This window comes from Pteropus alecto, unplaced genomic scaffold (assembly GCF_000325575.1).
Source record: "Pteropus alecto unplaced genomic scaffold, ASM32557v1 scaffold75, whole genome shotgun sequence".
NCBI classification, from domain to species: domain Eukaryota; kingdom Metazoa; phylum Chordata; class Mammalia; order Chiroptera; family Pteropodidae; genus Pteropus; species Pteropus alecto.
In genome coordinates, this window is record NW_006440638.1 from 9670683 (window position 1) to 9684841 (window position 14159).

A 14159-nucleotide genomic window follows, 5' to 3' on the forward strand; every position below is an offset into this window, starting at 1 on the left:
CTGTCCCTATTTTTGTTGTTAGTATTTAATAATTTTATCTGAAATCCAAATTGTGTTTTTGCCTAAATGTCATAAAAGTGTCGTTAACAGAATTTGAGATAAACCCCTCTTTATGTAATTAAGCCTTTTGTATCATTAATAAGAAAGGACTAAGTAATATGGATACAAGAATTTTTATTTTTAAGATTTTAGGCTTTGATTCAACCCTCCGATTACCAGAGCTCTTGCATATGGTAAAACTGATTGAAATTTCAGTTTGTTAGCCTTTTCCCTGTTGGAAAGTCTAATAAATAGTAAAAGGACCACAAGACAAGCATACTCAGCATGTGGTCTGAATCATCTATGAACTGGATATCCAGACTATTAACAATCATGAACCCAGCCAGAGTTTTCCTTTTAAATAATTGTCTGCATTTTCCTTTCTCATTGGTACATAATCTGCATGTGTAGGTTCATGTTTTAGATTTCATGTTTAAAGTTATACCATTTTCCACTCTGCCATTTCTGACATTCATTTTAATGCATTTCAGTATCAGTTTTCTTGTGAACAGACAGACACTTGTACGCAGGTCCTAATACAAATTAGAAGATTCTGAAATGCCTAGTGGGCCCTGCCTCAGATTTCTGCCCATTGAGGTGGTCCCGAATGCTGCCTTGACTTAATTTCTTAAATTTTCTTATTTATGTGAAAACGGTTATCTCCAGATGCTCTGTAGAACTTCTCCCTGGAAGACTTCTATTTTGGTGATAATAGTGTACTAAATTATATGTAATACAGTATTAAGTGGTGGGGATGGAAAAGGGCAGGCCACCCACAAAACTACCCACTGTGAGCTAGACCTGCTGCCTAGTTTATGCTTAAACATCCTGGTAACTTATATTTTCCTTTTTGTTTCTCCATTTCACTTAATGATTTTCTATGTATTGTTGCAGACATCTCAACAGTGAGCATGCGCTGGACGATAGAAGTACAGCTCAATGTAGAGTACAAATGCAGGTTGTACAGCAGTTAGAGCTACAGGTAAAACCCAATTTATTTTTAATATTACCTCAGTTTTCCTCAAATTCCAAATTTCTGTAGTGTTCTGTAATGAGTTCCTCTGTACTCATTATTAAATGGAAGGTCCAAAACTTGTTGTATTTTATTTTTGTTTTATTTTATTTTATTTTATTTTTATTTTATTTTATTTTATTCTTTGGGAAAGTTCAGCTTCAGTTCATTCTTTGGAACTGCTGCTCAGATGTTTCAAAGTTCTGTGCATCTATGCAGCCAACTCTCAGTTACCACTTTCAGCACTTCCATCTCTCTGTCATTTTCCCTCCCTCCTCTTCTCCTTTTACCTTTCTGGTTATCTGTTGTTAAAGTTCCCTAAGTTGCTAATATTATTAACCTAAAATTAGGAAGACAAGCTGGGGAGGGAGATTGAGAGCACGAATGTGAATGGAGAGAGAGCATGCGGACGTGAGCAAGACTGGGCGAGTAAGCACAATGTGAACACGTTTTCCAAAGTTAATCAGAAACTGTATGTGAATTTATTACTCATTTTTCATTGTCTTTTTTTCTCTCTGTGACAGAAAACAATCGAGCGTTCACTGCATAGGTTTTAAATACACATACGGACACACGTACACACACACAAACACACACACATATGTAAAATCTTGTATTTTGAAATCCATTGGATCATATCGAATGTATTTTATGACTAGAGAAAATAAACTTCTGCCAGTTTTCTTGTGGATCACAGTGGTGAGGAACGGGGAGGGTGGCATTTTTAATGTCGGTTCCACTTTCTGATATAACTTGTTTGTGATCCTCACCATATTTTAACAATAATTCCACTCTTGGTATAATTAATAGAAAATTTGTTTCTAAAGGTAAAAATTAGGTCAGAAATGGAGATTATTAAAATGTACAATTGCAAAAGCCTGACCCTGCAAACCCCATTTATGCAACCGAGTTCCAAAATGCGTTTGAGTGCTTGATGACTCACTGTGGCTTCTTCCTCTGGCTGGTTTAGTGTAGGCAAGAGGTTAGCCGACTAGGGGAAATTAAAACAATGTTGTACATTATATTGTTACCAGCCATCGAAAAGGCTATTTTGTATGCAAGACAGCAATGCTGAGATATATGGAGAGCCCTAGGCTAAGTACAGAAGATAATTACATTTGGAATTTTACTGAGTTAAGTCATTTACAGCTTCAAACAGTTGCAGAGAAAAATCAGGCAAAACACACTTAAACTTTTTGTTGTGACTTTTCAGAATAGAAAGGATTTTTTAAAATTAGTTATCATCTTGTATGACAAATTACATTTTTTTAGTAAATTTTCTTTAGCTAGTTAATATTTTTTTTTCCATTCAGACCATATATATGACCTTATTAGAACAGTAGGATATTTATACAGGCAAAGGGTACATCATAAAAATCCCCAAATTTTTTATGTAAGTCTTTGTAAACATCTTTAAAGGTAACAAGTTTATTGGGAAGGAAGAAAGTAGTGTGTGTATCTCACCCGGAAAGTTCACTTATTTTGAAGTGTAGTAAGCTCTTAAAAAATTGGATTCAACAGAAAAAAAAAAAAACAATATTGCTGTTGATACCTGAATTTACGTGTATTTGTGGTAGTTTATAAAGTGGTACAAGTTCCTACATTTATTTATTTAGTTGATAAAATTAAATTCTTAATGATTAGCTAGAATAAATCGTTTACTAGAGTTGTTGTCCTGGTTCACTCAAGTAGGCATTCCAGACTGCAGATGTAAGTGTGGGGCCATTGTTAATTCCTCGAGAACTGATTATTCTACTTATTATTCCTCAGTCTCCACTAAGAGCAGACAGGAGAAAGGAAGGAGTTAGATCATTAATAAGTCAAGTAGTTATCTCCTGGCAACTTTAGTGTTATTTTTTTGGTGGACGTGGCCTGGGAGTGGTACAGACTGATATAAGAATTCTTCGATTATTTGCAGATTTCATTTATTTATAGATTTCATCCTTCAGCTCTAAATTAAACTGAAGGCAGGCTTTTCAGTTTGTGATAGGAATCCAAGAAGCTCATGGGCCAGAAATTATTATGTAGTAGTTACCTGTGATGTTCCAAATAGTATTTTTGCTTGAGAATTTGCTTTACTGAAGGAAGGGACTAATTCTGAAGGGTTCAGTTTCTTCAAAGCTTGAGAGACTTGTTAGTGTTGAAATAGTGCTTGCTGAAAGCAGGAATTGACAAACTACAGACCATGGACCAAATCCCATGAGCTAAGAAAGCTTTTTACATGTTGAATAGTTGGGGAGAGAGGGTCAAAGAAGAATAAATTATATATAAATTCAAGTTTCAGTGTCCATATATAAGGTCGTATTGGCACACAGCCACACCCCTTCATTTACGAAGTATCTATGGCTGCTTTTGCATTACAACGGAAAAGTTGAGTAATTGCCAGAGTCCCTATGGCCTGCAAGACTGAAAATATTTACTATCTGGCTGGTCCTTAGAGAAGTTTGCCAAACAAACTCTGGTCAAGAGGAGCAGAGGAAACAATTTCATCACATTATTAGCAACTCGTTCCCTTATGTTCCTGGCTACCCAAAGGTCCGCTCATGTCTTCTCCTTCTTCACCTTGGTATGTAAAATTAGTCTTAGTCACCACATTGGTCAGGTTTCCTCAATAGCAGCTTCACTTCACCTGCCATTCTTTGGTGTCATGGAAAGCTGGCTGAGGAATATACATTCATTCATTCATCCATTCATCTACTCGTTGATTTAGCAAATATTGCCCAGACCCAATAACATAGCAGGAACTTTGCTAGAACCACTCAGGGAATATAAGAGTGAGTAAGAGAGATAAGGCCACCCTCCTGGTTCTTAACATTCCAGAAGAAAAATAGAATTTAAATAAACAATTTTCCATTGCTGTCATCCATCAGTTGGGCAGTGCTAGCTAACATTAGAAACATATTCAAGAGTTAGTGCTAGGCAGGGCCCAAACCATAATAGATTGTATTATTAGTTATTATTCAGTCGAATGAAATACAGAAGAAAGCGTCAACAGTTTTTAGTACTTAAAGAACCCTTGCCCTGCAATAGAATTTAGAGAAGCTCTTATCAGGAGTTGGATTGAGAGTCTTTGCGTTGCAGACCTGGCACATTTGGGAGAGTTTGGGGCAAGATGCAGTTATACTCACAGCTACTCTCAATTGAGGCCTCCTATTTCTCTGATGTTCATCATTTCCATGTTTGTGCTGTCACATTTGCTATTTTATGCACCCATGTCTGGAAATGTACTTTTTAATGAACTTAACTGTCATCGTGCCTATAGAACCCGAGGTATTGGGGAAATCAGGTTCATGCAGCAGCAAGAATACTTTGAAGAGATGTTCTTGTGCTTAAACAGCCTTTCTGTCGTTTCCCACTGGCATCACCACCCCCTTCTCTCGGCAGCAGGTCAGTGTCTCACCTCATCTGGAAGGGATCCCCGGGATGTGACCAACTCTAGAGCTACTTCTCTTTCTCTGGGGAATACCTGATCCTCCAAGTATCTCAGAGTATGTTACAAAATTACCATTTATTAATTTTTTAATTTGAAAAACATTGCACCACTTAGCACTGCAGGAAAGAGCAGTCAGGGTTTGAACAATTCCCAAAATAGTGTGACGATATTAGAGTAAGAGAACTCTCTCCCTGACATCCAGACTCATAAGACTTCTCTCTGCAGAACAGTACTCAGGCCTCTGGTGTTTACATCTGGGAGAGAGGTCACACGTGTGCCTCCATTGTAAAAACAAACCCAATAAGCTCAGATTGGATCTTACAGTATAGATCAATGGAGGTTCATTATGTCCGCTATAGAGAATCATTATGGAAAAATTCCACAGGAGAATTCAGGAGGGCAGAGTCCATCCACCTCAGACATGACCAAAGCTTGTGAAAGCCACTGAGTGCTGTCCTGTGTACCTTTCCAGTACATGGAATCTAAACCCTAGAAACCTCAACTCTGACCCAAACAGAAGGCCCTTGTATTTCTTACCTATAGTCAAACTTCCCTTAAAGAATTGGATGCAATTTTTTTTTTTTTTTTTTTTTTAAACTCATGTTGTTAGTTTTAGAAGATAGTGGCTAGAGAGGTTTCCCTTTGTGGTGCTATTCCACTTTGTATTGCTATTCTACTTTGTGGTGCTTTTCCACTTGAATCAAGATTCTTATGGAGAGCGTTCAGGCAGCCAGTCAGAAATCAAGGAGATAGATATGGAGTCTGAAGTAGACCTGTCTAATCAGCGCTGTGCGTGAAATGCACCCGTATTTGTTTTTGTTGGAAGACATCAAAATATATAATGCATGTTTTCTTAGCAGTAGATACCTTAAGTAGAGTTTGTTCATTAATGCAGTTCTCCTCTTACACTCTGTGACCTGTCTCACTGAGCTGGAAGTGAGGGTCAGAAAGACATTTTAGTGGGCATTGCGAGCCTTTTGGAATATTTCTTACTGCATTTCATTATTAAAAGGACAGCTGTAAATTTTTTTGACATCTTATCAATGGACTGGATGATTAACCCCAGCTATTACCTAGAAACCCAACATTGTAAACCCAAGTAGTTATATTAGGTTCTTACACTGTATACTTAGGCACATAACATGAAGACAGATGAACACCACAGAAATCATTTGGGTCAAGGATATGGCTTTTTGAGGTCAGGGAATGCATTTTAAGATTTCACCTGTTAGATGTTCTCTTTCGACAGATTATTCCAGATGTGCAGTCATGGAAATGAGTTAGAACTGGAAAGGAAAAAAATTCCCACAGTCAATAAGCATGGTCTTATATATGTCATGAAATATACAGCTCCCGCCCCCTCAAGACAGAGAGAGAGAGGCTGAGACATCGGAACTGTAAATAAATTGAGAATAAGGATTTCCCATCCCAACTGCCATTGGCCAGGATTGTAAGGGAGCACTTGAACCTTCCTTGACGGTTGGGCACCTGTTGTCTACCAGACCTAGGGCCAAGGATTTAAATTCATACTGATCCAGTTACCTGGATCACTTCTCTCAACTGTCAAACTCCGGACAAGATACCATAAAAGGCATCTCAATGGCTGGAACAGAATTCTAGTTGAGGAAAAGAGAAAACCAGTTTAACAGACAACAAGAAAAAAAAGTCTTCTGACGGACTGACCTCTCAGAAAGCTGAGACATTCATAATGTAGATACATTTTTTTTTTGGCCACATATACTGTATTGGTTTTAATCTGTTCTATGATAATGTGACCTTGATCAGTTGTCAGCAATCCTCTCTGGTGTGTGAAGATGGGTTTTGAATGGAAGAAAAAGAATCCTTAGAGATTTGGCATTTTATCACGTCCATGGCTCAGCATGTGTCAGGGGAACAGGTCTCAGGACAGGCTTCCTATGAACCCTCAACCTACAGACCCTTTAAAGTGGATATTGAAAGCAGCTGAGGGGAAAGGAGCCAACTTGACTGATGGGGATGATCTGCCTGGCCCAGGCAGGGGGTGGGGGTGGAGGGGTGTGTACCTTTTATTCTTTGATAAGTTTGATTCCATTCCATCACCATTTATCAAGCACCTATTGTATTCAAAGCACTGGATACAGATAAGTAAGGTGGCCTCTTCCTTCCTGTAATGTGCAATCTAGTAAGGGAGGGTAAGAGTAGCACTTCTCTAAATCCACACCAGCCAGAGCTGGAGGACAGGCATTGTGGAGGTGATCAGGAAAGGGCGATTGGCAAGGACATTCCAGACCAAGGGGGCCTGATTGTAGGGTAAGGGAGAAAGATAGTAGAAAAATATGTTGTTCTTTTTAAATTGATCTGCCTGTTCAGTAGGAAATGGGGTGACCAAACATCGCATTTTGCTTACTTGGGCCTGAGCAACTCCTGGGGCTTGGGATTTTCAGTTTCAAAACTAAGAAAGTCCGGGGCAAAATGGAATGGGTTGGTTACCCTAACGATCAGTTTGAATCCATTGGCTATGGAAGAGATCTGTTTAATGCTTCATGTTCTGCTTGTAATTATTTCATAGAGGAGCTTAAAACCCATTTGAAAGGATACTTATTAAGGTCCTGCTATATGCCAAACACTGTTCTAGAGCTTCCCACCCTCAATTTCATTCAATCCTCAGAACCCTTCTGTAAGTAGATTCTACTATATTTCCTTGATCCAAAGAGTCTTCTATTTAAAGAAAAAATCTTGCATTTGGAAATTAATATGTGTCTCATGCTTAATGAGCATGTTTAATATAATATTTCTTATTGTTCTTTGAAAAGGTGTTACTAAGTGCATGGTGATCCTAACAATGATTAGCCTCTTAGAGCCAGAGAAATCATTTTCAGTGTCCGCCTTTTTACAGATGAGAAAACTGAGGTTTAGAAGGTCTACTTAACTTGTTCAAAGCCAATGGCAAATAATGGAGAGTGCTTGTTTTTACCCAGGGTCATCATGGCCCAGTGGGGTTGTGTGCATACACCCAGGAGTTACAGTTCACTGGTTTTAAAAACTTGGCTTATGGGGCCATACTGTTTTCTTTCTCATGGAGTTCTCTCCTGAGCAGTCTATGGCAGCAGGGCAAGGCTAGAGCTCAGTGATCCTGGGATCACTCCAAAGTTTTCTTCATCTACACCAGGAACTGTGAGCTCTAAGAAAATGTCAGCAGGGAAAAAAATTCACAAGTATCAATAACAGAGGGAGACATTAAGACTAACACAAATCAGTTACTATAGGGACTTTACACATGTGATTATTCTACCATTAGCACTGCTATTTATAATCACACCAGCTTCCTGGACTTTCACAAATATATTATCTATAACGTGTCCCCCTTTGCACTTTTCTAACCCCATTCAGGGTAATACTCAGGACATTTGCTCACGGCAGTGGCCTGCCAGAGCCTCATTCCTCTCTCTGAATAAGCTCAGAGAATGCTGGGGAAAGAGAGGTCCCGACAGCATCATAGCTTCATGTTGCCACTGCTTTGTGAGTAGAGCCAAGAAAAAGAAGAGAGAGTCTCTGGGTTTCTCACTTCCACGGTCCCTCTTTGAAAATCAAGATACTTAGTTTTCATAATTTAAAATCCTGCCTAACTCTGGGAGCATTAGAATTCCTAGACTATGACTGAGTATTAGTGTGCGTCTGCTTTAAATGTCAAGAGAGTCTTTAATAACAACATGTAAGGAATGTGAAGATGGTGACAGAATACAGTAAAAGTAGGGGAATTCTTCAATTGCGGTGAAATGAGCCATAGGTTGCCTTCCACCTGAGACCTGTAGTTGGTGTTAAAGGAATCATCTGCAAGTTTCACTGGTGCTGAGTTTCTAAGGCATGTGAATGACCATAGTTTGATAAAGTGGGTTGAAAATAACTCTTTAATAAATGCTCAGTTTGATAGAAGAATTTCATTTCTACCCCTTCCAGTCACTGCTTTTTTCCTCCTTTTCCTCTTTTCTCCTTTTGATCATGTGTACTTTAGAAACCTGTGTTAAGTAGGGATACTCTGCCTGAGCTCTGTTTGAATGGATCTTTACTGTACACAGAACTACTGAGGGAACCTGGACATCCACTGTTTAAGGCTTGCTCGGTCCATGGAAGAGAGGAGTATCTCCTGAACCTGCCCCATTAAACGTGGACACTTGGGGTCTTTATTAAAACCACCTACTCCCAGGCCCCACTCCCCCTTGGAGTGTTGGGCTTAATTTAGATATGACTCCAGTCAGATAAGTAAAGGATAGTCATTGTACAGGAAGAATCCAGACTTGCTGACTCATATATTGGGTGCCTGCTGAAACTACGTATATGTCCCACCCCTCCCGTGGAGCGTCTACATCAGGACCTTAGTGTCGGGGGCAGGGAGGGAGGCAAATCTCTGTTTTCAGTTAGTGTCTTCAGTGTGTCTTATGGTCACGTAAGTGTGGGAAAATCGGACCAAACGACACATAACTGGGATTCTAGGAGTGTTTTCTCCCCATTTCCAGTTCTATGGCCTCAGATAAGTTCACTCCGCAAGTGTCCACTTCCCTACTATAAAACACAAAAACAGGATTAGAGGACTTGAAATAGCCACAAGTCTTTGCTTCTTTGAAATCAGATGAATTACTTGGCTCCTTCTTCTCATCTGCCCTCAGTAATTCTAGTATTTTTACACATTCAAAGTCCTTTATTTATTTCAGAAGAACTTTTTCCTCACAAGTGAGAACTACCAAATTGGGCTTAAAATGATTAGTCCTCCTGACAGCATATAAAATGATTATGTTAAATGAACCCCAAACCATGTTCCATTTTTATCTGCTAAAAGAATGAGTTTAATCTCCTCAGTTTTTATCTTTGAAGATGTTGAATGGAGCTCCTAGCCTTAGGCACTCACTTATAAGTAGGTCGGAAGCAATACACATGTTCTGGTCTTTTCACAGCCTGGGCTATCTAAAATCTAATTTGAAGCCATGGTTAATAGAAGAGGGGATGACCTATATCAGCCAGTGGGGGAAAAATCATTTGCCTAGGATGAGGGAAAGATACAGTGAGAACTAAGGAGATAAATCCATAAGAAATGGGCTTCATCCTTCCTGTGCTTTCTTTTCCATCCTTTAGCGTATCAAAATTCTCTCACCAGTTAGCCCAACTGCAGACTCCATCGAACCCATTATGTTGATCCAAATTCCAAACATCTACTCAGCCAGTAGAAGTCTACATAGATTACATTGATTGAACTTTAAAAAAAAAAAAAAAAAGATAATTTATATAATCCTCAAAACAACCCTTCAGAGTTCAGAGATTGTCATTCCATATTTAGAAGGAGAACTCAATACTTAAGGCTACATAATGTACAGCCAGAATTTGAACCCAGCATAGCCTGATTGTTGTACCCAACTCCTTTACCCATTTTCTCTCTGCTATCACGCTCCCTACAGAATGGGCGAATGACTTGCTAATTTAAATAAACACCATATAGGCAGCTCCCCTTAATGTGCGGCCCATTGCCCTTTTATGTCGACATTCCTCCTGTACCCACTAGGAAAGCTTTTAGGAAGTAATTCTCTTCTGATATCACAACATTAAAATTTTTTTAAATTTGCCCACCAAATTTGTAGTTGACCCTTGGACTGATTTTCTCATCCTCCTTTTCTTTCCGTTTCATAGGATACAGTTTATAAGGGAATGTGCTTTGCTAATATTAAATGTTTGTATTCTCATAATAATGAAAGGATGCTGTGAAAATTGACAGAGATGGTGAGCTCATGGAATGATGGCATAATAACTAATAAAGAATCTAAAAACTTTTTGAAGGACCAGTGTGTATTATAAATGCAAGACTGTGGAGTGGGGATGTGGTTTCACTAGGTATAAATGTTTAGCCTTTTGGCCTTAAAAAAACAAAGTGAATTTGACCAGGTTTTTTTTTTCTTTAATTATTAAAACAGTTTGTATTAGAGCTATAATTGATGATAAAAACCCAAAACTAATTTAAGACTACATTGCATGCTAGTTTGTACTAATCAAACAAAAACAAAAACTTGGATTTTGCCTTTTTCTATAACTTTGCCCATCTTTTTATGGTAAAGCGGCCACTATGATTGTAGAGTTGAGGTTGAGGCAAAATAAGGAACCTGGATAATTCTCAAAATGAACAGTGATGTCTAAGTAATATTCTAATGGAAAAAATAAAAACTTGCCCTGTGGCAGTGACCTCTAGGGTTATGGGTGTGACTGTGTACTAATCTAAGTAAGTGTTTGCAACCTCATGTCACTACCTTTGACCAGTAAAAGGTCAGCCCGGTAAACATCTGGATAGAATATAGAAGTAATGATTCCTTTTGATGCTGAGAATTTGGATTTCTTTCTACTTTGGTCTTTATAATTACTGTATCAACAATGTTTACCCCAAAATTAAGTCACAATTAATATTCGTCAGATTCTTCAGTAATTATCACCTCTCAGCCTTTAATTTATAATATTCACTATGGCAGACTACTTCTTGTTTTTGAAAAGAAAGATGCCTTAATTCCTTCTGCCCCATGATAATTTTAAAACAAAACATTTTTTTAAAATTAAGAATGTGTTCATTTTAACATCAAAAAACTTAGAACACTTACATAAAAAACAAATATAGAAAAATGACATTGCTAACATTTTAATTGTTCTAACCAAGCCACTTTGGAAGAAGATGCTCTGAACACACAACATAATTCTTGTAGCATTATGTTGTGTGTTCAGAGCATCTTTTAGTTTGGCTGTCAATAACTTACTGAGGAACAGAATGAATAACATAAAGTGGCTCCTAATATGGTATCATATTCATTTCCTGTTTGTTGAAAGATAAATGCTAACACTGTAAAGCTTTTTTTTTTTTTTCTTAATTTATTTCTCCCTGAACCACAAGGGAATAAAAAGAAAAAAAAAAATCCAATGTGATATGACTTGAGACTGAGTCATCCATTTAGAATAAGCTGAGAGCTTTTTCTCTCTTGCTTTTGTGCCCTTTCTCTTTCCTCTGCTTTCCCCCAATTCCTGAAACACTTTTCTCCCTTAGAAATTCCTTTATTTTAAAAAGTCTTGATTTTTATTTTGGAATCATTTTAGACGGTAGAAAAATGATGTTTAAAAGGTTTAAAGTTAATCATGTGACGTAAAAGGAATGAGTCCCTCCTCATTTCTGACTTACTCCTTCTCTTACTTTCCCCTCTTCCCCTTCTCCCCCCTCTCCCTCCCTCCCTCTCTCTCATGAATCTCTTACACATTTTCCCAAAATTCCACAGCTGTTTTCTTAACTATATCATTATCTTTTGGGGATATACTTCCCACTTGTTTTACAGGGGTTATTACTATATGTCCCCTATGCCCAACTGTCTTGAACTATCAAAAATATGTTAAAACAGTCCAAGCAAGCATAAGCAAACACTTGATAAATAATATTTGAGTACCTGCCATATACATCGGAAACTTCTATGTTTTCAGAACATAATTTTCTGTAGAATGAGGAGACTTCCGTTTTTGTTAAAATGAGACTAGCACATAGTAGGTACTCACGTATTGAATAAATGAATAAGCTTATTCTGCTTTGATTTGAAAATGGGAAGCTGTCAACCCAGCAGCCCCACGTCTGTCCTGCTAATAATATTGCTTGCCAGCACTGTCTTAATCTATTCCTACTCGTTAGGAAAGATGAAGTTAATTTTGCATAAATGTACCCATCTGTCTAGGAGTTTCTCCACAACCACAACAGAGGAATTTATGAGTTTTAGCTACCTAGCTCATTTTCCTTTGACTTCCTTATGAATAAGGTTGGTTAATAGGCATGATTCACGTTTTTGTCTTTTAGCTGTCTGTGTCACATGGGACTCCTTGGTGCCAGCAGGTCTAGAACTTCCCTGTTAAAGGCTGATGTATCTTGTGTTGAGAAATCTCACACGGGCACCTCCAGTTGCTTGGAGTTTGGCAGTGGTCATATAGATTTCAAAATGATTAAGCAATGAAAAAGATTGGTCATGTGTGATGGTGTCATAACTTAGTTGGGAATACATGTCATTTTGGATTTAATGGTAGCTAATAGTAATACCATATTCCATACTGTAGTCAAAGAAATAACAAAGCATTTTCTCCCTACTAGCTTGCAAAAGACAAAGAGCGCCTGCAAGCCATGATGACCCATCTGCACGTGAAGTCTACGGAACCCAAAGCCGCCCCTCAGCCAGTAAGTACTGAGCTACACCAAGGGGAAGAACCTGTCTGTTTCTTCTTTGCTTCCACACCCCAAGCGTAGGAAGGAGCACAGGCTACTCTGGTAATAGTGAAGGCTTAAGTCGAGTTGACTGTCTTTAACCTTTTATAAAGAGGGCACTGTTGCTAGGCATACAGGATGATGCAGACACAGTTCTGTTCTTTAGGCCCAAACAAACAGCTCTTCTTTGGGACAGATAATGGATGCTACACCAAGGTACTAAAGTATATCATGAGAGCTCCGCGGGAGACGGGGATGGAGTTGATGAGGGGCAGGGGTAGCTTTCAGAGTGGTGATAATGCAGAGAGACGACAGCTAGATCCTGAACGCAGAAGACAAAGGCATTTCAGCCTGAGGAAGCTGAGAGACAGGATGAGAAAAGGAGCGAGGGATAGTCTAGTCTAACTGTAACGGAGGAAGGAGACACACTGTCGGAATAGAGGCTAAAATTATGGAGAGCATCTAATGGTGACTAAAGACTTTGAAATGAACATTACTCCTTCACGGAAGACCAAAGGTGGTACACTGAAATTATATTTAACTAGGAATCTCCTGTTTTTTGCTTTGTTCTTTTACTTGACCTCGAAGAGTGCCTTCCAAGCACAGACAGTTAATATCAAAGCAGAAGGATGGTGTCTGCAACTCCTGTCTTGGGCCTCGTTCCATTTTTATAAATTGATCTCTTTAACAGTTGTATTTCTCATATACCTATATATTTCTAAAAATCTCCTAGTAGCTTCAACTGATTATTCAAAATGGAGAGTTGCTTTGCTTCTTGATTTTTAAGATTTGTAAAATTTAAAGGTACACTGCCTTTATTTGATTTTGCATGGAGTCACTGTGTGAAAATTAATTGAGCGTTGACAATCTATAGTTAGTACCAGCAATTTTAATCAATATGCAATGATGCAGCATAATGGCAAAGTATTGGTTTATCTGTTTTGACTGATTTTTTTCTATAAATAAAGCAAACATACACCCATATATGTATGATTTATGGTGATAGAAATAAAACGGAGTCAGACTATTAACCCAGCAAATATGGTAGCCTGCCAAGATGCAGTTGGCAGACAAAATTAATGTCTGAAACAGAACACATTACTGAGATATAGGACATAAAATCATTAAATACTTTGCACATCCATTTTCACTCAGAAAGAGCCCTTAGTTTCCATATATTTTGCAGTAAATGGCTGGAGGACTGAATGTGTCGGCTACCAAAAAGAAAGGGAAGAAAAAAGAGACCGGCCATTCAGTATATTGTGGAATTAGTAGTCAACTCTACTATTCCTGCAATTTCTATCAGTTCCTCCTCTGAAGGGAATAACATGAACTGAACTGAGCAAATTGGTGAGACCCTGAAAAGACTGAGTTCTCCAATGGACATAGCCAATTGCTTAAGAAACTGATCACCTTTGACCTCTGAAAGTCTTCATATCATA

At 38.3% G+C, this 14159-nt stretch overlaps 1 protein-coding gene across 10 annotated transcripts in view; it reads left to right on the forward strand.

Moving 5' to 3' along the window:
- Nucleotides 1-14159, forward strand: part of FOXP1 (forkhead box P1) — a 573767-nt gene that overhangs the window by 534493 nt on the left and 25115 nt on the right. For all 10 annotated transcript variants that reach the window (XM_015593721.2, XM_025050689.1, XM_006917474.3 and 7 more), the window contains 2 exons: nucleotides 934-1021; nucleotides 12607-12690. In XM_015593721.2, coding sequence (XP_015449207.1) covers nucleotides 934-1021; nucleotides 12607-12690 — 172 coding nt within the window. The remainder of the gene's footprint in view (nucleotides 1-933; nucleotides 1022-12606; nucleotides 12691-14159) is intronic.